General features: G+C 37.5%; 1 protein-coding gene across 5 annotated transcripts in view; it reads right to left on the minus strand.

Annotated features, from left to right (window-relative positions):
• Nucleotides 1-24289, minus strand: part of WDR49 (WD repeat domain 49) — a 211639-nt gene that overhangs the window by 7587 nt on the left and 179763 nt on the right. For all 5 annotated transcript variants that reach the window (XM_016942258.4, XM_016942259.4, XM_009446787.5 and 2 more), the window contains 2 exons: nucleotides 19138-19247; nucleotides 13850-13996 (listed from right to left, as the gene is read on the minus strand). In XM_016942258.4, the coding sequence (XP_016797747.2) occupies nucleotides 13850-13996; nucleotides 19138-19247 (257 nt within the window). The remainder of the gene's footprint in view (nucleotides 1-13849; nucleotides 13997-19137; nucleotides 19248-24289) is intronic.

The following is a 24289-nucleotide window of genomic DNA, read 5'->3' on the forward strand; positions in this document are numbered from 1 at the left end:
GCAACACCTACTACCACAAAAACACACTTAAGTGCATAGCCCACAGTTCACTATAAAGCAACTATACAATCAAGTCTACATAACAACCAGCTAAGAACATAATGACAGGATCAAAATCTCACATACAAGTACTAACCCTGAATGTAAATGGGCTAAACACCTCACTTAAAAGACATAAGGCGGCATGCTGGTTACAAAAACAAGATCCAACCATCTGCTGTCTTCAAGAGACCCATCTCACATGTAACAATGCCTACAGCCTCACAGTAAAGAAATAGACAAAGTTGTCCCATTGAAACAGAAAACAAAAAAGAGCAGGGGTCCCTATTCTTAAGTCAGATAAAACAGATTTTAAACAAATAAAAATTAAGAAGGGCATATGCGTATAATCCAACAAGAAGATTTAACTATCCTAAATAGACACATACCAATCATTGGAGCATCGAGATTCATAAAACAAGTTCTTGGCCTATGAGAAAAATTTAGACAACCACACAATAATACTGACAGACTTCAATACCCCACTGACAACATTAAACAGATCTTCAAGGCAGAAAACTAACAAATAAACTCTAGGCTTAAACTCTACACTTGATCAATTGGACCTAATTGACAACTACAGAACACCCCATGGAACAACCAACAGAATATATATTCTTCTCATCTCCACACAGAACATATTCTAAGATCAACCACATGCTTTCTCACAAAACAATAAATGTCATTCATTTCAGAATTAGGAAAAACTATTCTAAAATTCACATTGGACCAAAAATAAAGAGCCCAAATAGCTGAAGGAATCCTAAGCAAAAAGAACAAAGCTAGAGGCATCACATTACCTGACTTCAAACTATACTATAAGGCCACAGTAACCAAAACAGCGTGGTACTGACACAAAAACAAACACATACACCAATGGAAAAGAATAAAAATCTCAAAAATAAAGCTGTGTACCTACAACCATCTGATCTTCAATAAGGCCTACAAAAACAACCAATGGACAAAGGACTCCGTGTTCAATAAATCGTGCTGAGATAACTGGCTAACCATATGCAGACAATTGAAACTGGACCCTTATCTTTCAACATATACAAAAATTAACTAAGGATGAATTAAAGATTTAAATATAAGACCCCAAACTAGAAAAATTCTGGAAGAAAATCTAGGATATACCCTTCCTGACATCAGCCTTGGCAAAGAATTTTTGGCTAAGCCCCCAAAAGCAACGGTAACAAGAACAAAAGTTGATAAATGGAACCTAATTAAATAAAAAAGCTTCATCACAGCAAAACAAACCATCAACAGAGTAAACAGACAACGTACAGAATGGGAGAAAATATTCACAAACTATTCATCTGACAAAGATTTGACATCCAGCATCTATTAAAAGAAAAACTTAAATCAACAAGCATAAAACAACACTATCAAAAAATGGGCAAAGAACATGAATGGACACGTCCCAAAAGAAGACATACAAGTGGCCAAGAAACATACGAAACTTACTCATCATCACTAATCATCAGAGAAAAGCAAATCAAAACCACAATAAAATACCTTCTCTCACCAGTCAAAATGGCTATTATTAAGTCAAAAAACAACAGATTCTTGCAAGGCTGTGCAGAAAAGGGAAGGCTTATACACCATTGGTAGGAATGTAAATTAGTTCAGCCACTGTGGAAAGCTGTTTGGAGATTTCTCAAATAACTTAAAACAGAGCTACCACTTGACCCAGAAATCTCACTACTGGAAATACACCAAAAGGAAAATGCATTCATGTGTTATCACCATGCTATTCACAATAGCAAAGACATGTAATCAACTTAGGTACTCATCAATGATGGATTGGATAAAGAAAATGTGATACACACAAACACACACACACACACACACACACACACACACACACACCATGGAATACTATGCAACCATAAAAAATATGAAATCATGTCTTTTGCAGCAATACTGATGAAGCTGTAGGATACAATCCTAAGCAAATTAATGCAGGAACAGAAAGCCAAATACCACATGTTCTCACTTACAATTAAGGGTTAAACACTGAGCACACATGGATGTAAATATGATAAAAATAGTCACTATGGACTACTAGAACAGGGATGGAGTGAGGGGCATGGTTTGCAAAACTACCTATTGGGTAATACGCTCATTACCTGGGTGCAATATACCCATTTACCAAACCTGCACATGTGTTCCCTGTATCTAAAATAAAAGCTGAAATTTTTAAAAAGTAAAAAATAAATAAATAAATACACAGCTTATCTTAAAGCACCCTCAAGTTCCCATATGATCACAAGCTTAGGAACCTCAAGCCTCCAACTTCTTGCCTCCCTGGCCACATAACTTATTTAGAATCCTGGACAGTAGTTTGCTCAGATTAGTGAGAAACAGCCAGTGTCTAGATGAATCAGGTCACATTCCTCTTTAAATCCTCTGAAGGCTTCCCTTTATACTTAAACCAATTTTTTTGCCCAGGCAACATGGTCCCACATGACATGACCCCTGAGCCCCCTCTAATCTTATCTGATATCAGTCTCCTCACTCCATTCTAGCAATGGTGACCTCTTTTCTGTCCCTGGAACATGTCAATTTTGTTCTCAGTGGTTTTATACTTGTTCCCTGTGCTTGGGACATTCTGCCCCAACATCTTTGTAGAACTTTCTACCTTAGGATTTAGCTTAAATGTCAGAGAGACCTTCACTGATGTTCTTCCTAATGTCACCTTATTACATAATCTTGTTTTATTTTCTTCTTAGCTCTTATCAATATCATTCTCCAAACTTATAATCTTTAACTATTTATTTACTTACTGTTACCTATCTCTCTTCCTAGACAATAAATTCAGCAGCAGTAGACTTTGTTTGCCTTTGTATACCATATATCCCTAGCACCCAGCATTGTATCTGGCTCATGGAAAAGGGACTCAAAATGTATATTTGTTGAATATATGAGCACATGAATGAAGGAACTTTCAGGCATGCAAAGGGGTTGGCTCACTCCTCACCCTTTGGAATCCCTGCATTCCAGAGACCTGGGGACCCTATAATATTCATAAAAGGGTGATTCTCCATGTCACATATATACATATACATTCATTTAACCACAACCAAGTTCTTAAAAATTAACATCTAGTGTTATCAGTAACCACTTACATTCACTATTCCCTATCTGGGAAAATATGACATTTATACACTCATCACTTCACTTTATAGTTGGCTGCCTGACAAGGTTTATTATAATGATAGCCGAAAGCTGTTTTCACAGTGATGAAAAGGAAAGATGTGGTGGTCAGGAAAGTATCCAAAACATTTTTTCTATAATAAAATGATTCAAGGATCTTAACATAGAAGAATTGGTTTATATATTGTCTTCTGGTCTTTCCCTTGCCTGCTAATTGGCAACTAACTATATCAGCTGAACAACAGTGGCAAAACTCACAAAGATACCCTGGCAACAAAGGACTTGGAAGCTATGTAATGTAGTATGCAATGACTACCTGTCTATGAGTGTACAGCATTCTGAAAACTCCTTTCTAATTCACATTCTTCCTCTATTCTGTGTCCTATTTTGTGTCTTCTAGACAAATCCTTATTTATCAAACTTTTATGTGCATAAGAATCACCTGGAGGTCTCATTAAAATACAAATTCTCATGCAACAGATCTGGGGTGGGTCCTGAGATGCTGCATTTCTAAGGAGCTCCCCGGTGATGCTCATGCTGCTATCCCCTGCCCACATCTTGATGTCAAGGTTCTGATTTCTAAATCTAAGCTCTAGGTGAATATTGTCAAATGTCCTTTTATTTCAGCCACCATCCAGTAACAAACAGGCAACAAAGCAACGGGTTAGTGAGAAAGAGTGGTGATGATTAATCAAAATACTTTAATAGTTTTCACATGACTCTCAAATAATGGTTGCTTGGGACCTGTTGAACCTTTTAAATATGTTGTTCACATATTAATGACTTCTGTTTTATAGACCCAAAATTTTGGTGTGTGTGTGTTGTATTTGTGAATTTTGAGATAATTTAGTGTTATATAAATAAAAATGTAGAGCAATAGGAAGGATTTCTACTTTTTAAAATGCCCCTGAGTTTTCTGTTCATTCTGGATGTTTAGTATCCAAAAGGTCCTGAGGTGAGCCATGTGTAGCAATCTCTCATTTATCATATAGTCAATGCATGTATCTACAAATGCTTTCTTCCTGCATTTTAATTATTTGTTCAAGTAAGAACTTTTATATGATATCAAAGATTATTTTTCTTTACCGGTGCTAGATTTAAAATTATATTCTAAAACAAAGATTTTAATAAAAGCTTATGTGTATATTTTTGACCTGTAGCTTAAGGGCTAATGTGAAACATAGTGTGTTTCAATAAAACACTATGTATTGTCTCCAGCACACCCTTCTGGGTTGTTAGATTCTAGTTGAGTTCACTGTTTTTGAACTATTTTTGCCCCTCTTTTCAATTGCAAGCCACTGACGGATATGCAAACTTTGTTTTATCTGCTAGAGATTTAACTTCCTCTTCTCCTTGGAAACACCACTTTCGGGATCTACTTGCAAATTGGACTGGTCTGCTACCTTGCACAAATTGTCAACTCTCCAAACTTTTCAATCTTATGTGGTTTTTTTTCAACATTTAACTACAACTTTCCAAACTAACATTTTCAGTTTTTCTCCCTCCCACCTAAGGACATGACCAAGAATTAAAACCTGACATCCCAAATCCCTGTACAGACTTTTGGTTGCCTTGCAGCTGTCCCTTTCTCCCAGGATCGTCGGGACTTCAAAACAGCTGACCTTTGCCACCACCTGGCAATATAAATTCAAGTGGTTTTGTAGGAGCAACATCAACAAGAACCCCTGAGAGACTATTTCTGAGACTCTGCTTTGCCCCATCCGGGAGCTTTAGAATCACTTTTAGGTTGTTCAGCAATGAGTGATATTCATTTTTCTTAAACACAAGGGGGATGAGAATGGCGATGCTGAACTTTACCCCAGTCCAGTGCTCCTGGAAAGTGAAGACATTTAAGAAATCTCTCTACCTTTTCATGTTCTAGAAACAGCTAACCACAAAGGACTCCTCTCCTCTCATATATTCCAAGACCCTCTCTTTCCTTCCTCATGAGTCCTATAAGAATCACAGATGACTTCCTCATCTACCTACCTCTACAAAAGCTCAGACCTCTTTTCTTTTCTTTGAGATGTTCCTGTTTAATGAACTTTCTCCGTATTGCAGTAGGCTGAATAAAACCATCTCTTTAATTGTTTCATACATTTTGTCTTTCACAGAGCAACAGCTACAACAAAACAAGTCACCTGAGGTATCATTAATAGAGCATTTTCTCCACACTGTTTCAAGTTTTAAAGATTTTACAGATACAATGTGAATGGGTTCTGGGGAATTTATTGGCAAAACCTGACTCAGAGGCAGTTCTAAGTAGCTTCCAGGATTTTGAATAAGGCATATCAAAGAGGGGTTTCAAGCTGTTTAAGAACCAACTGGGAACAACTTGAAAGCTAAAGGGAAAGTGTGAAGAAAGATGTTTCAAGTTGAAAGGGAAAGAAACAGAATACAAAAGGACATAAAAAACCCAGCAGGTATGGCTAAAACGTCACCTGGGGATTTTAAAGTGTTTGAAAACTGTCCCAAGTTCCAAAGTGAGAGTTTAGGACATTGAAAGTGAGACTAGCAAAATGCCTCTCATTGTACAACTGCCAAAAACCTATGCACGAGGTAATTATGGAGATTGCAGCAAGGTGGAAAAAATGCAGTCTTTACGTAAGGTAGACTCTGCAATGATTGTGTGCAGGAGAAATATATTGGTAATTGAAGTTTTTTTTTTTTTGAAGTGTTATTTTATAATAACAGTTTTTAAATTCATCAGTATCCTTCTGAAAAGGAGAGGAACAATTTTAAATGAAAATAATAAAAATAGGTAATACAGTAAAATGACTGGTTTTAGAAATAAGAGCAAGAATAAGCTACTAGGGAATTTGATTTGAATACTATTTGAACAGGGGAGGCTGAATTTTGAAATATTAATAGCATAAACACCTGAGTCAGTTTTTCAGCATTCCCATCTAGGCTCTACCTTTACTATCTATGTGAACTTAGGTCAATTATTTAAATTCTTTATGCCACAAATTCTTTATATAGAAAATGTGGGGAATAGTAAGTCCCACACTGTAGAACTATTTAGTGGAATAATAATACAGGACATTACCAATAAATAAAATGTATAGAAGTCTTACTGGGTATCACGCACTGTGCTAAGGGCTTCACATGGGTTATATCATTTAATGTTCACAGAAACATTATGATGATAACTAAGATGAAGCCTATTTTCAGTTGAGGAAACTAAGGCACAGAATGTTTACTCGAATTGCTTAAGTTTACAAAGCTAGCAAGTAGTAGAACCTTGTTTTGAAACCAGTCTTATGCTTAAAATTTCGTCTTTATACCTTTATCGTTTCCATGGCTTATTCTCTTTGTAAATTGTAATTCCCACCCCCACCCCAAAAGACATCCATTATCACCTCATAACTTATCGGGTATAAAACTGTAATTTTGAAGGTCCCAACATGACGTAGAAGGACCAGGAGTGGAGAACAAGCATGGAGAGGCAGATAAGATGAGACTATGTCCGTTATCAATGTATTGCCCAAGCTTTTTGATGCCTGCTCTGTGATGACAGAATCAAGCCTACAATATGTCTCCTTTGCTAGCTGTCATGATGTTGAGCTCTGTCACTAAAGGGTAATGGAGAGACACTGGAGGAGAAATGGATTTCTTTTCCAAGTTCCAGGTTCTCTGTGCTCCTCTCCCAAGAATCCTGCCCTGCAGTTTCTCCAGCACTAGGCTCTTATAGCATGACTTCTGCAGTACCAAGCTCTCACAGTGATTTTTCCAACACCAGACTCCTGCAATGCAGGTAAGTCTTCTCCAGAACCCAGAGCTAGCAGTTTCCCCTGTCAGCAGTATGCCACCTATCTGATACCACTCCATGAACGGTTTTCCATAATATCCTTGGCAAGCAAGAGGCCAACTGTGTGACTCTTCCCTGTGAACAGCCTTCCCTGTACCCTCTTAATGGTTCTGCAGTGAGTTCTGAGAAACAGCACCTCCCTGTGGATAGTTTCTCCTGGAACCCTGGTGGTGGTTTCTGGTAACTTCCACGTACAGCATCTCCGTGGGTTTGCCATTCAGTGAGGCATGGAAAACACTGCTCAGCCCTGGGATGGGTGGGACTCTTCCTTGGTCAATATATCTCAGGCATGAGAAGTAGTGGCTGCTCTTTCATTTTCCTATTCCTATATTCCTTAGAGTTCTGTTTACTTCTTACTAGTCAATTTTCTATAATATGCATGTATCAAATATAAAATTAGAACAAAAATATTGAACCTAATTTTTAAACATGTCTATCAACTATAGTTTCTTTTCAGTTATCACTTATTCTTTTTCCTTTCTATGATGGCTAGTTTCTCAGAAAGGTGTCAGCTTTCTTTAGTAGGTGTCCCATAGGCACCTCCATCTCAACATATCTTAGAAACTAATGTCATTTTCTAACTCTATCCCATCTTCGTCTGTATTTCCTCTCTCAATGATAGTCTTTTTACCTCAACATAGATATCCAAACTAGAAGACTGATCGGCATACATGTGTTCATCTCTTATTGGGCACATAATCCTTTAAATTCAAACTCCTTAATATCTCTCAAATTAGTTATTTCCTTTCTAGGTTTTCCTTATCTTCAAAATCATAATAGACATCATCTAGTGAATGGTTAGTGTGCTAGCTATTGTGCTATAATTAACCCACATAACTCCAAGAGGCAGGCATCATTATCCCAATTTTACAGATGAAAAATAAACTGAGACTGAATAGGGTGAATAATTTATTCAGATATAAACAAATAGTAGCGAAGTGATGATTCAAAAGCAGACAGCTGACTGCACACAGCAAGTTCCCATTACTATAATATTGCTGCCTTCAGTCTAGCCCCATTATAAGGCATCTACCGCAGTTTTCAGAACGCTTTCTAAAATGCAAATCTGGTCATGACACTTTCTTGTTTTAAACATTTCAACAGGAATTTTCTTTCTGGATAGGATTTAATAGGTAGTTTCAGGTTATCATTCTCACTGCACCAGATAGGAAAAAAAAAAAAACAGATAAATTACAAATGATATGTTTAAAGCCATCAGAAGGCCATGGAAGCAGTGATGACCAAAATAACTAAATTCCAGAGATGGTAGGGCCCTTCCTAGATGAGCTAAAATTGCCAAGAATTTTCTTCTTTCTGGGGATTTATTATGTTTTGGCATTGCTAAGAAACAGACCTGCATTCGACTGAGAGACTCTCTCATGGGAAAGTAAATTTGGAAGTGTTTTGATGGCTATGTGGGTTGGTGTGATGTATTGGAATCTAGAGAAATGTCACAGCTTTGGCCAGTCTTTCCCATAGGACATTCTCTGAGCCCTGGGGTGGTGTGGGAGACTGTGGATTGGACTGAAAATGCAGAGTAATGTTTTCTGCAGTTTTGCAGTACGTGGGAGACAATACCCCACTAAAAGGAGAAGCCTAAAGCAGACATTTGAAATCAGAAGTGCACTAAGCCTAACTAAATCTGTACCTCAGCACTGACCCGGCTCAAGTACTAATTAGATTAAGGTCATCAGTGTCTCATTCTGTCTGCCGAATTAAGGAAAAGAGTGAACCATTGCCGACAGAAAAGAATATTAATTTCAGTGTCTATAGATCTTTTAAATTTTCTGTCATATAATAAAAAATTACAGGACTTGCAGAGAAGCAGGAAAAATGAGACTAAAAACCAAGAGGAAAAAAATATATATTAGAAGCAGACCCAGGGATTATCCAGATTTTGGAGTTAGTCAACCAAGACTTTAAAAATTACCATTATAAACATGTTTCAAAAACAGAGGGAAAAGATGAACAAAATGGATGAGAAAAATTTAACTGAGAACTAGAATCTGTATAAAAGAGATTCAAGCGGCATTCTAAAACTGAAAGTATATAAATATGTGTGTATATATATAATTTCAGATATACATACATATATAATCTGAAACTGGGAACTGATTAGATGGGCTTAAAAGCAGACTGGTCAATATAAAATATACAAACTGAAGCCAACCTGAAGAAATAAAATGTTTTTCCATTTTATTTATTCCATTATTTAATTCCACTTATTAAAAGAGCATCAAAAACATTTGTGATATAATTAAACAGTCTAACATATGTGTAATTGCTATTCCATAACAGAAGAGAGCAGGAATGAGAATAAAACATAATTTGAAAAAAGATAATGGCTGAGAAGTATTCAAAATTGAAAAAAGATGCATTTGATAAATTTCTATGAACCCAAAGTAGCATAAATACACACACAAAAAAAACAGTACTTAGACTCATCACAGTAAAACATCTGAAAACCAAGGCTAAAGAGAAGTATTTTAAAAGCAGCCAGAATAAGATGCAACAGTAACATTAAGAGCGGGATTTTAAACAGGAACTATGGATGCAGAGAAATAGGTTAACTTTAAAAATTTGAAAAGAAAAACAACAACAACAACAAAACAACCCTGACATCTAGAGCTTTAAATCCAATGAAAAATCCTTTCAGAGTCAAAATGAAATAAATGCATTTTTCAGACATGTAAAAGCTGGGAAAATTATTCACAAGCAGGCCCATATTTTAAGAAATTCTGTAGAAAATTCTTCAGACTGAAGGAAAATGGTCTCAGATGAAAGTCTAGTGCCATAAGAAGGGATAAAGAGCACAAGGAAGAGCATTGTAACTTCTAGAACAATCACTTTAAGAATAATACAAATAAATATAAACATTGAAGAGGTAATATAGGATGTAAAATGATATAATTCAGAATGATTGATTAAAATATTTCAATAGCTCCCTATTTCTGATTAAATAAATGCCGAGTCCTTAGCATAGTTTACTAGATGCTCCATGGTCTGGCCCCCACCTACCTGTCTAGCCTCATTTTCTTCATGCTCCTTCTAGAACCCAGCCAGTGGGAACTACATGTAGCTCCCTTAGCACACCATATTATTCATACCACCTTAGAGCTGCTTATACCACTCCTCTACCAGAGTATCATCCCCCGCTATTTTTTTTTTTTTAAGCTGGCTCATAGCAACTTAACTTTTAACATCTAGCTCGGGTATACTCTGTTTTCCCTGAAAAGTCATCTCTGAATTTTCATGTGTTCCCATAGGATGCAGTACTTATCTCTACCATAGCCCTCGTTGTAGAATATAATTATTTGTCTACTTATCTATTTCCCCATTTCAATGTCAAGATCTCTGAAGGCTGGGTATCTACATATTATCTCTGCGTCTTTAGCATCCAGCACAAATGCTACTATATGTAATATCTATCCTAGGAAAAGCTAAATACAAAAATGAACAAACATTATTTCAGTATCTGCTTGTCAAAGACTCTATGATATCACAGAGTGTATATACAATCTGCTTCAGTCCTCCAGAACTTTATTTGTAAATGGTGCATCAATACCCCAAACTTAACACATTCCAAACACATTTGACTTTACCTCTACTAACGCGTGTAAAACTCAGTTAATGTCTCAATATCTGAAGTCATTCATTGTAGCCAACTTGGGTTCATTTTGACTTCTGCTCCTTCCTCAACTTTGATATGTCCTTCCTCACTATTTCTTTGTTTTCTCCCTCACCTTTGACCCCCTACTCATCCTTTAAGTCCCAGCTCAAATGTGACTGAATTCTTTCCCATGCTCCAGCCAGAATGAATCGAACTTTTTTCCTGGCATTTTCATGGAACCTCATTGGTGGTGTCATATGTCATCAATAATTTGCATCATTTTCTCTCGCAAGTAGTCATCAATAATTTGCATCTTTTTCTCTCACAAGTTGGTGAAGCTTTTAAAAGAAAATTATTTTCACTTGCAGAAAGGGCAAGTAAGAGGAAATATTTTCAAAACAGGGAAGTAAAGGAAGAAAAACTGAAGAAAGAAAATAAAAAACCAAAAGAAAGAAAACATCTTTTAAAAACTTTGGGGAAGTTACAGGAAATTTTAATAAGAAATCCAGGGGAAAAAATTCTCTTTGAGAATTTATTAGAGTCTTTTAGGTATTTTGGTTATTTCTGCCCAGCCATTAACCCCACCTCTTCGCCCACACATCTTCCCTGCCCATATGAAGAATTCATCTGTGGCTTCCTTCTGCCACAGATTATATAAAAGATTCTTCATAGAAGCAGGAACTCTCACCACTGAAGAGAGGTGTTTGCTGCTCTCATTATTTACCTGTCTCTTTTGCTTCTTTCCTCTCCAGCTTTTGCATATTCTCTGTCTCCTCTTCATCTTGCCTCAATTCTGAATCCATTTTCTGTCTTGGTTTCCTCCCGTATGCATACCCTGTATCTGGACTATCTTTACAACTTTGTCCTATGTCTGGATCTTTTTTTACTGGTCATTCCTGTTTCATGCCTGTTTGTGGCTCACAAAGACAAGATAAGTACTTCCCATATTCATTCTTTTTTTTTTTTGTTTTTTCAACAGGCTAGTGCAGTGGCACAATTTCGGCCTCCACCTTCTGAGTTCAAGAGATTCCCCTGCCTCAGCCTCCTGTGTAGCTGGGAAAACAGGCGCACGCTACCATGCCTGGCTAATTTTTTGTATTTTAGTAGAGACAGAGTTTCACCATGTTGGCCAGGATGGCCTCGATCTCCTGACCTCTTGATCCACCTGCTTCGGTCTCCCAATGTGCTGGGATTACGGGCATGAGCCACCGCGCCCAGCCCCCATTTCATTCTTAAAGGTGAATCATCCTGGTGAAAAGTGATGGGATGACAGACTGAAATCCTTATCAGACACACTAAGAGTTATTTAGAGCTGTAGAGAAGTTTAAACCTTCCCTCTGGAGGTTGGGCAATTGAGCTTATTGAAGTAAACTGAAAATACGAAGATTAACAGGGAACAATATACAAATTTATTAATGTACACATATGCATGAAAACCCCACAAAATATGAGACTCAAAGAAGGGCCTGAGGGTTGGAGCTTAAATACCCTATTCACAGAGAAGAGGGAAATGGCAAATGGCAGGGTGGAGTGGGGAGGGTGAGAGGGGTAGCCAATTTTAGAGGAAGAGTAAATACTTTCTAGAGGAAATGAATGAGTCCAAGGAACAGAAAATAGCCTGGGACAAAGTTTCTCTGTGCCCTGGGGGAGGTGATGACAAGTTTTAAAAGGTGAGGGGTAGAACTGCACTGTGAACAAAGGTTGTCTTATTATGCAGGTAGTCTCTTAGGTTAAAAAAGAGTTATTTTAGAGCACCCTCCAGAGAAATAGGCAATAGCCTGTTTAGGTATGGTAATGACTTTTAATTTCTCCTCTGATAAATAACATTTCCTGGTTGTTTGATGAGATTCCTAGAGAGGGGGTTCAATACAGTTGCATTTCTTTAGGAAGAACCCTCCTCAGTCAGATAAGGGAATTTCAGAGAGAGTCCTCCCTGAACTTTGAAAGGAAAAGTGGGGTAGACAGCAGGAGAAGGTAAGAGAGAGACTGGTTCCGAGGCCTTTCAATCCACTTTGTTCAAAGCACTCAACATGCCAAAGTGGCATATTTTGGAGTATCATTTTCTGAGCCCCCAAAAAAGCCCTAAAGTTATGGCTTCGTTTTTAAGACAAATGAGTAGAAACCATAGATCGCCCTCACAAGAGCAAGCAAAGAGAAATTCTAAGAAAATGTTTTTTTTAAAAAAAAAAAACAAAACCTGATAATAATTAGACTGTAAACTATGGTAATGAAGTATGACAGCTGTACCTTGCCTATAAGTAGAATTTCAACAACAACAAAAATGTTGACCAGCTGTTATCCCTTTCCATAAGAGACAAAGCAAAGAGGAGACTCTTAAACTTCCCTAACTGTGGACATAAGGAAACATCTTTCTACTGCAAACATTATTATTTCTCAAGGATGATGTTGAACCCCAGCTCAGAGGATTTTAGAAGTTTTGAAACCACAGATCTCAGACAGCTTCATTTAATTCTGATTTTTTCTGATTGTTACAAGTTGAAAACTTTAGCTTTTTATTAATTATTTTAAGTGAGCTTCCCTGCAGTGTCCATGTGCTTTCTGAGTGCTTCACTGAGAATCAGGTTGTGTTACCTGTTCTTTCACAGGACCTCTCTTTGCTGGAAGAATTTTTCTACAGAATTATTCCTCAAACTTTTAAGAACTCTGAAGACTATAATAGTCTGAAAAATAAAGAATTATTTTGTACATCTTGTTTCTATACCTTTAGAGATCATTCACTTATAGTTTCTAACTTAAGCTTTCTTGTCTTCTCATCACACCAGCCTACCACTGCAGCTGGAAGACTTTAAGACAATACATTTTAAGTCATCTCTATTTAGAGTGTTTCACATGAAAATAAAACAAGATTGCCAGACACTGTGTTCTAAAGTGGTCTTATGAAGGCTTCCTCCAGCATAAGTTTTGAAAATTAAGGTTATTTGGGGAGAGAGATTCTCATCCATGGAAGATTCATAGATACATGTTCATGGCATTCTAACTTCAGAAAAGGAACAAAATAAAAATATTCATTTCATATATCCCAGCCTGTTGGCTCTCCTATCTGAGAGCACACATCAGCAGCTGAACTATAAATCTTAACAGTCAAACCACACTTTGTTTCACTGCAAACTACAAGGCAAACACTTGTTATTTTCATGCTTTTCTACTCTATTTTTAAATGACTAAGTTTCCTGAAGAGGGATAATAGAGGTGTATGATGGCTGAGAACTTACTTTTAAAAAGTGACGGGGCCTCTGGAATTTGGGGACGCTCTTCCTCTGGTTCTCTCCTAAAGTATTTCTCAGGGTCTAGAAGGAAAGCAGGTTTATTCACTTCAGGCAGCTCTTCCAGGGCTCCAATGTTTAATGACCTAAATGTACCTTCACAACAGCAGGTTTTAGAGGAAGACAGGGAGAAAAAGGGTACAATATCATTAACTCCTTGGAAAGAGCTAGCACATTTCCAAGTTAACTTTTATAAATTTAACCTTCCTGTTACTCAGCTGGTACAGCTGCAGTGATCTGCAAACCCTATAAACACAGCTGTTCAAAATAAATCCATAGTGCTTTTTATTCAAAGGAACCAAAAGGAACTCAAGGCTTCCCATTCATTTTTTTTTATTTTGTATTTTTCTGCTATTTTCCCTTGAAAATGAATATTCTGCAGTTTTGGAAAAGCTCCAGTTTTTCTTTTATCTACAAGAAAATTGTATCTTTTGTGAAATGGAATCTATTTTTTTCAGTGTTTAGTTTAACAACACATCTAAAATTTTGAATTGGCAGGTACTTTTTAAATAATGTCATCAAGTAAACCAGAGCTGCTTTATTGTATTTATTATGCACACAATGAGATGATAGGAATCTATTTTAATCATGCTCTTAAAGGCAAAGTCTTGAACAAAGTGAAAGATATTTCTCTTTGCTTCATGTAATAATTGGATAATAGAATGGAAATCTAAATCTATTTTAATCATGCTCTTAAAGGCAAAGTCTTGAACAAAGTGAAAGATATTTCTCTTTGCTTCATGTAATAATTGGATAATAGAATGGAAATCTATTTGGGATAAAATTTTATGTTTCTTTGTTAGTTCTGTGAAGGTAGGAACTGGGTTTTTGTCACGATGGTGACTCAGTACCTAAGAAAAGGACACTAATCCGTATTCAGCACCTGCTATGGAACAAGTCATGTTCTATGTCATTGGATTTCAAACTATAACAGGCATCAGAATCATCTGGAGGGCTTACTAAAACATAGACTGCTATGTGACCCCCTTGGCTTCTGACTAATGGAGGAAAGCAGGGATGAGGGTCTCATAATTTACATTTCTAATAAGTTCTAGTTGATGCTTACGATGCTAGGCCAGGGACCACTCTTTGAAAACTAATGTGCTATGTCAAATTAGAGAAGAAATCTTCACAACATGTAAGGTATCGTTGTGCCATTAAGACAGATGAGGAAACTGAGCCTTAGGATGCTTTAGTAATTTGTGTCTCAGTTCATATAACTGTTAAATAGCAGATCATGGACTTAAGTTGAAATATGTTTAATCCCAAAGGTTATGCTCCAAGGTATAACAATAACAACATTACTAATAAGATTGTATTGGTTGCTATAATATGCCAGGCAGTAGTCAAAGTGCTTTACATATCTATCTCGTGTAATCCTAACAAAAGCTCCGTGGAGTAGATTAGTTGATAAATGGGCATTGAATGTTAACAAATAATTATGCACCATTTTTACAGCAAAATTTCATCAGAAATTTAAAAATCAACATAGCTGCTCTATGAAAGTGTGACATTCCCTTGGACATAAGTTGAAAAGATATTTGTAGTAAGTAACATATTTTCATTATAAAATAAAGCTTCAGGAAGGATTCTTATCTGTTTCTAAGCAATATACCTTAGTATAATAATGACTCCTTTGTTTTAGGTTACTGGTCTTATAATTGTTTTCTGGTCCGTCAACAACTAGACTAATGCATTGTTCTGTGTGGCTTCAGGATTTCTGACGAGCAAAAATAGTTTTTATTCATCTTCATTTCTTAAATACTTAAGGGAAAGAATAAAAATTCTGGTGCCATCTCTTTTTTTAGAACTGTATCAGGTACTTCACACATATTTTCTGACTAATATAGTAAGGATATTTGTCCCCTCTGAATCTCATGTGGAATTGTAATCCCCAGCATTGGAGATGGGGCCTGGTAGAAGATGACTGGATTATGGGCATATATTGTTCATGAATTGCTTGGTGCCATTCCCTTGGTGCTGTTTTTGCAATAGTGAGTGGGTTCTCTCAAGATCTGATGGTTTAAATGTGTGTGGCACCACCCCCAGCTTGCTCCTACTCTCACCATGTGATGTTGCCTGCTTCCCCTTCACCTTCCACCACCACTGTAAGGTTTCTGAGGCCCTCACCAGAAGGTGGGCAAATGTTGGTGCCATACCTGAACAGCCTGCAGAACCGTGATCCAATTAAACCCCTTTTCTTTATAAATTACCTAGTATCAGACATTTCTTTACTGCAATGTAAAAATGGCCTGACACAGAAAATTGGTAACAAGAGTGGGGCATTGCTATAAAGATACCTGAAAATGTGCAAGTGGCTTTGGAACTGACTAATGGGCAGACACTGGAAGAGTTAGGAGGACTCAGAAGACAGGAAGATGAGGGGAATTTTGGAAATTCTTAGAGACTGGTTAAATGGTAGCAGCCAAAGTCCTGATAGTGATGTGGACAGTGAAGTACAGGTTGACAAAGTCTCAGATGGAAATGAGGAACTTACTGGGAACTGGAGCAAAGGTCACCCATATTATGCCTTACCAAAGACCTTAGCTGCATTGTGTTCATGCTCTAGGCATCTGTGGAAGTTTGAACTTAACAGTGATAATTTAGGGTATCTAGCAGAAGAAATTTCTACACAGCAGAGCACTCAAGATGTTCCCTGGCTGCTTCTAATAGCCTAGCTTAGATATGGGAGCAAGAAATAAAGTTGGAAATTATATTTAAAGAAAAAGCAGAGTATAAATGTTTAGGAAATTTGCAGCCCAGCCATGTGGCAAACAAACAAATTTTAAAAAAAGCATTATCAAGAGAGAAATTCAAGCAGGCTGTGGAGCAACCACTTGCTAAAGAGATCTGTATAACTAAAAGAGAGCCAAGAGCTAATACCCAAGACAACAGGAAAAAGGCCTTGAAGGCCTTCTAGACAGCCCCTCCCATCACAGGCCCACAGGCATAGAAGGACTACACCACTGTTCTCCATATCCCTGCAGCTCCAGCTCCAGCTGTGGCTCAAAGGGCCCCAGATACAACTCAGGCAGCCACTCCAGAGTGTGTAAGCCATAGCTTTGGTGGCTTCCATGTGGTGTTAAGCCTGCAGGTACACAGAGTGCAAGAGTGAAGGAGGCTTGACAATCTCACCTCGATTTCAGAGGATGCAAGAGAAATCCTGGGTGCCCAGCAAGAAACCTGCAGCAGGGCATACCCCTCACAGAGAATATCTGCTAACACAGTGCTAGTGTTACTGGGGGGTCCTTGCTCCCAGAGCTCCCAAGATGGTGGCGGGCTGCTTCCAAAATGGTGGCGGGCTGCTTCCAAAATGGCGGCGGGCCACTTCCAAGATGGTGGTAAGCCTCGTGTTGTCTGATCTGGGGTTCTTGGCCTCATGTATTCCAAGGAATGGAATCCTGGGCCATGTGGTGAGTGTTATCGCTCTATTAGAAGCCGTGGATCATGGAAGAGAACCATGGAACCCAGTGACTAGTGTTCAGCTCAATTAGGACGAACCAGGGCACTTAGCCGTGCAGGAACAATGGCAAGCCTTTAGCCCGATCGGGAGCGCCAATGAGTGCCTTGCTGGATCAGGAGCACAGCAGACACCCTGCCAGATCCAGAGGGATGGAAGTCAGCGGTGGGTCTGTGAAGGTGGCCAGCAGCAGTGGTGGAGGGCGACTGAAAGCTCAGCCCGAGCCATAACAAACATGGACCAGAAGAGTGCAGTTGCAAGATTTAATAGAGTGAAAGCAGAGCTCCCATACAAAGGGAAGGGACCCAAAGGTGGTTGCCGTTGCCGGCTCGAATGCCTGGGTTTATATCCCGATGCTTGTCCCTCCCGCTGTGCTCTCAGGCAATAGATGATTGGCTATTTCTTTACCTCCTGTTTTTGCCTAATTAGCATTTTAGTGAGCTCTCTGATTGGTCAGGTGTGAGCTAAGTTGCAAGCCCCATGTTTAAAGGTGGAAGCGGTCACCTTCCCAGCTAGGCTTAGGGATTGTTAGTCGGCCTAGGAAATCCAGCTAGTCCTGTCTCTCACTAGTAGAGGGGAAATGTGGGGTTGGAGGTCTCATGCAGAGTCCCCACTGGGGCACTGCCTAGTGGAGCTCTGTAAAGAGGGCCACTGTTCTCCATACTTGAGAATGGTAGATTCACTGGCAGCTTGCATCCTGTGCCTGAAGAAGCTACAGGCACTCAACTCTAACCCCTGAGAACAACCACAAGGGCTGTACCCTGCAGAGACACAGGGGCAAATCTGTGCAAGACCTTGGCAGCCCACCCCTGGTGCCACTGTGCCCTGGATGTGGGCATGGAATCAAAGGAGATTATTTTGGAGCTTTAAGACGTAATGACTGCCTTGCTGAATTTCAGACTTGCCTGGAGCCTAGAGCCCCTTTCTTTTGGCCAGTTTCTCCTTTTAGAATGAAAATGTTTATCCAATGCCTATGCCCCCATTTTATCTTGAAAGTAAATGACTTTTTTATTTTACAGGCTTATAGGTGTAAGCAGCTGACCTTGTTTCAGATGAGAACTTTGAACTTTGTACTTTTAAGTTAACGCTGGAATGAGTTAAGACTTTGGAGGACTATTGGGAGGAATGGTTTTATTTTTCAATGGGAGAAGGACATGAGATTTGGAGGTGCCAGGGATGGAATGATATAGCCTGGATATTTGTCCCTGCCCAAATCTCATGTTGAAATGTAATCCCCAGTGTTGGAGTTGGGGCCTGGTGAGAGGTGTTCAGGTCATGAGGGTGGATCCCTCACAGCTTGGTGCTCTCCTCATGGTAGTAAGTCCACAGAGATCTGGCTGTTGAAAGTGTGTAGCACCTCCCCCACTCCCTCTTGCTCCCGCTGTCACCCTGTGATGTGCTTGCTATTGCTTCACCTTCCACCAAGCAGATACCAACATTATGGTTCCTGTACGGCCTGCAGAACTGTGAGGCAATTAAACCTTTTTCTTTTTAAATAAATTATACAGTTTCTGGCTTTTTTTTATAGCAATGCAAGAGTGGTCCAATACACTGACTGAGACCTTACACTTTTTCCACTAGTATTCTGTGGAGCCTTGCACAGGTGACATAACGTCCTGTACCTCACTTTTCTCCTTTGTTAAATGGGGTTCACAGGACATTACATTCATGTTTATTAAGGAATAGGAACATTCCTGACACACAGAGTAGACATTTGTATTCACACTAATCTGTTAAATAATATTATAAAAATACATTAACAACAGTGACTACTTACTGAATGATTTTTTTATAACTTCACCATAATAAGGTTTTTGTGTTTCTTTCATGCAGGTACTCCTTTCCTTATATTTTATATCTAAATTTATATCTTCTGATGGTCCGACACTGGAAGAAAATATTTCATGATGAAATACATTATTAACCACAGGGATGGAGAAACTCTTTCTGGCTATGTGTATCTTTAACCAAAAAAAACAAAAACAAAAACAAAAAATCTACTCCTGTGAACCGAAGTAGTGATATTTGTTTATAATAATCAAGCCCTATCTTTTAACAAAATGCCTGCTATCCAGGTGATAATAGAAAAGAGTGAGAGCCGGAGTGTCCAAGAGTCTAATTAAGCAAAGCCCTGTCCCCATAGCAACAAGGTTAGAGAAAAAATTATTTAGAAGAAAATTTTACAGAAACACGTACATTATCCTTGCCTTATTAATAAATTATATAATGAGAAGTAAGCATCAATCCTTTGTGTCAAAGCTTATTTATTCAGTGTTAGGCGTGTATCTTTAGTTATGGTTATGGCATCCAAAATGCAAAGAAGTTCAGTATTTCTGAGGCTTTCTCATATGAATCTATAAGAAAATTTTAGCGTAACTTGAATTCACAGAAAGGATTTTTATCAATAAAACACGGGAAATAAAATCATTACATAGCTGTATATAATCTTGTGAGAAAATAGAAAATGATCTCAAATCTATTTAAAATTCACTGTCATAGACTTCAACCTTAACAGCTACAAGTTATGTTTCCAAAAATTGTTATTAGTCTCTTCAGAGCACCAAGCCAGAAAACACATCCATCGTCTCAAACTCGTGGAGAGTCCTGGGGATCTTGACTCACCCTCTTCCTTCTGCCTCCCTTCCCTGCATCCCTCAGCCCTTTATAGTTAACCATTCTTCCACTCCCTAACTTTTATTCTTTTATCTTCTATGGATTTTGTAGCTATAAGACTCTGAGTTGTTTCCCATACTTTCGGCCTCAATTTTCCCCTCAATGTAATGGGACTCTTGCTGTGGATTTAAAGGAGATAAGATGGATGGAAGTTCAGAAATGTGCCTAATAAATAATAGCATTCAAGTAATGTTCATTTCCAGCTTTCTTTTTCCTCCACTCTATTTTTACTGTATCTTCCAATTTTAAAAGATTTTAAAATATCAATACAAGTAAAAAGTCTATGTATCTCTCTTAAACTTAATATCAAATGCTATTTGCATGGCTTTAAGTAGTAATGTATTAATTGCTTTCTCATATATAAACTTTTCCTTTTAGAGGTTTTAGATTTGCAGAAAAGTTAGTAGAGCTCCAGTATATCCCTCAGCCAATTTTCCCTATTATAACATCTTACACTACCATTTGTCACAATAAAGAAATCAATATTGGTACAGTACTATTAACTGAATTCCATATTTTATTAGAGTTTTACTAGTTTTTTCTTAATGTGATTTTTCTGTAACGTCAACATTATATTTTGTTGTCTAACTCCTTAGCCTCTGGCCTGTGACGATTTTTCTTGTTTATTATGATCTTGATAGTTTTAAGAAATACTTGTCGGATTTTTTTGGTAGAATATCCCTCAGTTTGGGTTTGTCTGATATTCTTCTCATGGTGAGACTGGGGTTATGAGTTGTTGAGAGGAAAGCAACAGAGGTGAACTGCTGCTCTTATCGCATCAAACCAAGGGTGCATGCTATCAAACTGACTTCCATGGTTGATGTTAACCTCAATTACCTGGCCACAGTTGTATGTGCCAAGTTTTTAGTAATGTTTACAATAGCTACTGTACAGTTACTTTTTCCCTTTTTCCATATGTTACTCTTTGGAAGCAAGTTTTCAAGCACAATGCACATTTAAGAGGGGATGGGGGGGTAGTTAATCATGATTTCCTTGAATCAGGAGAGGATTAACATAAATTACTTGGAATTACAGATTTTTTTTTCTTTTAGGAGAGCTTTGTCATTGGATAGGTGGGCAGTTTTTCCCCAATTGCACTGGAATGACATCCCTCGCCATAAGCCATCTCATGTGAGTAAGAATTAGTATTTAGCCACTATTTAGGCTTTCAAGACAAGAAATAATGATATCCTTAGAGAGGTATTTTAAGATAGTAAGGGGATCTACAAAAATAAGAAGTTGGTGTTGGATACTGAAAGCATGGAGTGTGGTACAGTTAGGCCTTGCAGTTATTGGATTAAGAATACACCTTTTTCTAGAAAAGAATTATTCATGTAAACATGTGCAAAAGATTGAGGGGGCAGGGGCCACGGTAAAGAGGTTTCCCTTTAGAGTAGTTAACAATATATCTTGATTTTTTTTTCCAAAACACTCTAAACTCTTCCCTGTTTTCAGACCATATGCTTTCTGACTATCTCATCCTGTGGAATCTAAATCAAGTAGCTTTTATATAAAGCAAAACATTTTGCCCATTTCCACTAAAGAGTTTTATCCACAGAGGGAGAAAAGTAGTCAGATGGTAGGAGAGAATCTCTTGGAAATCACAACAAATTAAGTCAACAATCTATTGCTTCCTTTTCACAGACAGACATCTGACATTTGCAGGAGTGGTTACTCTGAAAATGCACAGGGAACTGGAAAAAGGCAAATATTCTCAAGAGGAGAAGTGATGGATGAAGATAAAGAAGCAGAATAATGTAATACCAGGCTTAAATAGAGTTTTAAAACATTTTGCAAAAATGCCTTAGTAGGTGATGCAGGAAGGCGATCTACTATGGGATCCACCAGCTTTGGCATCAATCCTATGAGGAGGAAAGGCTCTAACTAATCTCACTTCTCTTGGCTCTGGCTGTGGAAGGGAGGTATAATGACTGTGACAATCACTCAAGTACCCTCCTAGGCATAAAAAAGGAAGTGAAAAATGCTTAGAGTAGTGGCTTATACATAGCAGGTACTTGATAAAATATTTGATGGCTTGACTCAGAAACCAATAATTTGTCAATATTTTCACATGATGCTTGTTGGACAGGCAACACAGAACAGTGATAAAGTACTAACTCTGGAGCCTGAATGCCTGCATTTGTATCCCTAGTTCACCTCTTGGTTGGTTGACCTTGTGCAAATCAGTTAACTTCTCCGCCTCTGTTTTTCAAGTTGTGAAATGGGGATGACAATAGTAGCTATCTTCTAGGATTACAGTGAGAATTAAATGAGGTAAACACATAAAGACCTTAGAACAGGCCCTGAAATATAATCAGGGCTCAGTTGGTATTGGCTACTATCACTTTAAGCAAAAGCAAGACAATATTTTTCACTCAAAGCAGGGAGTTCTAACACCCCCCTACAGCAAGCTCCAATATTCTTCAGAACTATCAGAATGATCAGACAAAAAGTAAAAAGATGTGGCACTCCCCCAAATAATAATTTGCTGTTCTAGTATTTTTAAAGTTCAAATTCCAAAAATTGAATAGAGTATCATATGCTTTCATTTGTCATACATGGACATAGGATAGTTATTGCCAGATTGTTGGTGAAAGTAGACTGCCAATTCGTCAAGTATTTACATCACATAAAGCCTAATTTAAAATGGGATTTTAATATTTTGTGTATTTTTTCTTATAGCTATTTATCTATTTTCTAATTTAATTTCTCACATGAAATCTACTGACAGAATAATTAGGTAATCAATAGCATTTAAATAATATTAAATATCAGTTCCCTCCTAACAATAACATGGAATTTAAAACATCATAATTATTTTCCATGTTTAAGAAACATTAATTTGAGGTGTGCCTTCTGCCTTGTATAAACTTACTGGGAAACTAGTAGAATTTTTGTTTCATTTCTCATCTGAGTCTTTATACTTGTTTCTAATAATGAATCCCTTCCAGATAAGCAATTTTTTAAATGGTAACCAAAGGAAAATGTGTCAGATAATAAAAAATGGAGTAGTTTATGCTCTTTGTTGCTCTAGAATAAGAATGAAGATCAATAAGTGAGAGTTCTACAGATGGATTTTACTTAACATTAGAGACATTAAGAATAGTTCAATAATAGAGAAGGGTATCTGTGAGATGTGAGTGTGTCATATAGGAACTATTCAAAAAGGCTGGGATGTGTTTCTCTTATAGATGCCATAGGAGTTAGTCTAGTAGACTTTGAATATCCCTTTAAAATTTATTATTGAATTATCAAAGGTTAATAAACCTGAAAAATGTTTACTTTCACAAATAATCAAAAACTTTAGTTTAAAGCAATAAGATATCATAGCGACAGTTTTAAGACAGCAATAACAACCATTTTTGGTTCGAAGGCAGGAAAGCAACCATTTGTATTGCTGCTGGAGGTAGAGCTGATATGTCCAGACAGCAAGATGACCTTTAGCAAGATGACCCAAAGGCCTTTATGCCTTTTGACTCAGCAATTCCACTCAAAGAATTTATTCTAATTATGAATTCAATAAGATATTCTAATATGTGCACATGAAGGTATTTAAAGGACTGTTTTCCCAGTTAAAATTTGTAAACAATCTACATATTTGAAATAAAGAAAATGGTTAAAAAGCTACAAGTCATTATAAATGTTGTTGTCCATGGATACTCATATTAACTAATATGAAAATGTGCTTACTGCATATTTTTGATTGATAAAACAGGTTATAAACTGTGTCTACTAAGTCCCCATTTTTATAAAATGTACATTTTTTCATTGTTGTAAGTATGCCTAAAACAAGGTCTTAAAAGTGAAATGCCTAATGTTAACAATGGCTTTACCACAGATATTTTCACCTTTTGCTTATTTGTACTTCCAAATTTTCCCGTAATAAAAATGTAGTATTTTTGGCCAGGCACAGTGGCTCACGCCTATAATCCCAGCACTTTGGGAGGCCGAGGCGGGCAGATCACGAGGTCAGGAGTTCAAGACCAGCCTGGCCAACAAGATGAAACCCCGTCTCTACTAAAAATACAAAAATGAGCTGGGCATGGTGGCATATGCCTGTAATCCCTGTATTAATTTTATAATAAGGAAATATTCTGAAGCTGTATTTTCTGAATTATTCATTTTATCTATAATTTTCCTAGGTTAGATAATTTTACATGAGTCCAAAAAATGAATATTCCTATAAACTAGGAAAAATATATGTCCACTGTAGTTTTTTTTACTATTTTATCCCTTCACTTATTTTTTTTTTAGAA

This window comes from Pan troglodytes, chromosome 2 (assembly GCF_028858775.2).
Source record: "Pan troglodytes isolate AG18354 chromosome 2, NHGRI_mPanTro3-v2.0_pri, whole genome shotgun sequence".
NCBI lineage: Eukaryota > Metazoa > Chordata > Mammalia > Primates > Hominidae > Pan > Pan troglodytes.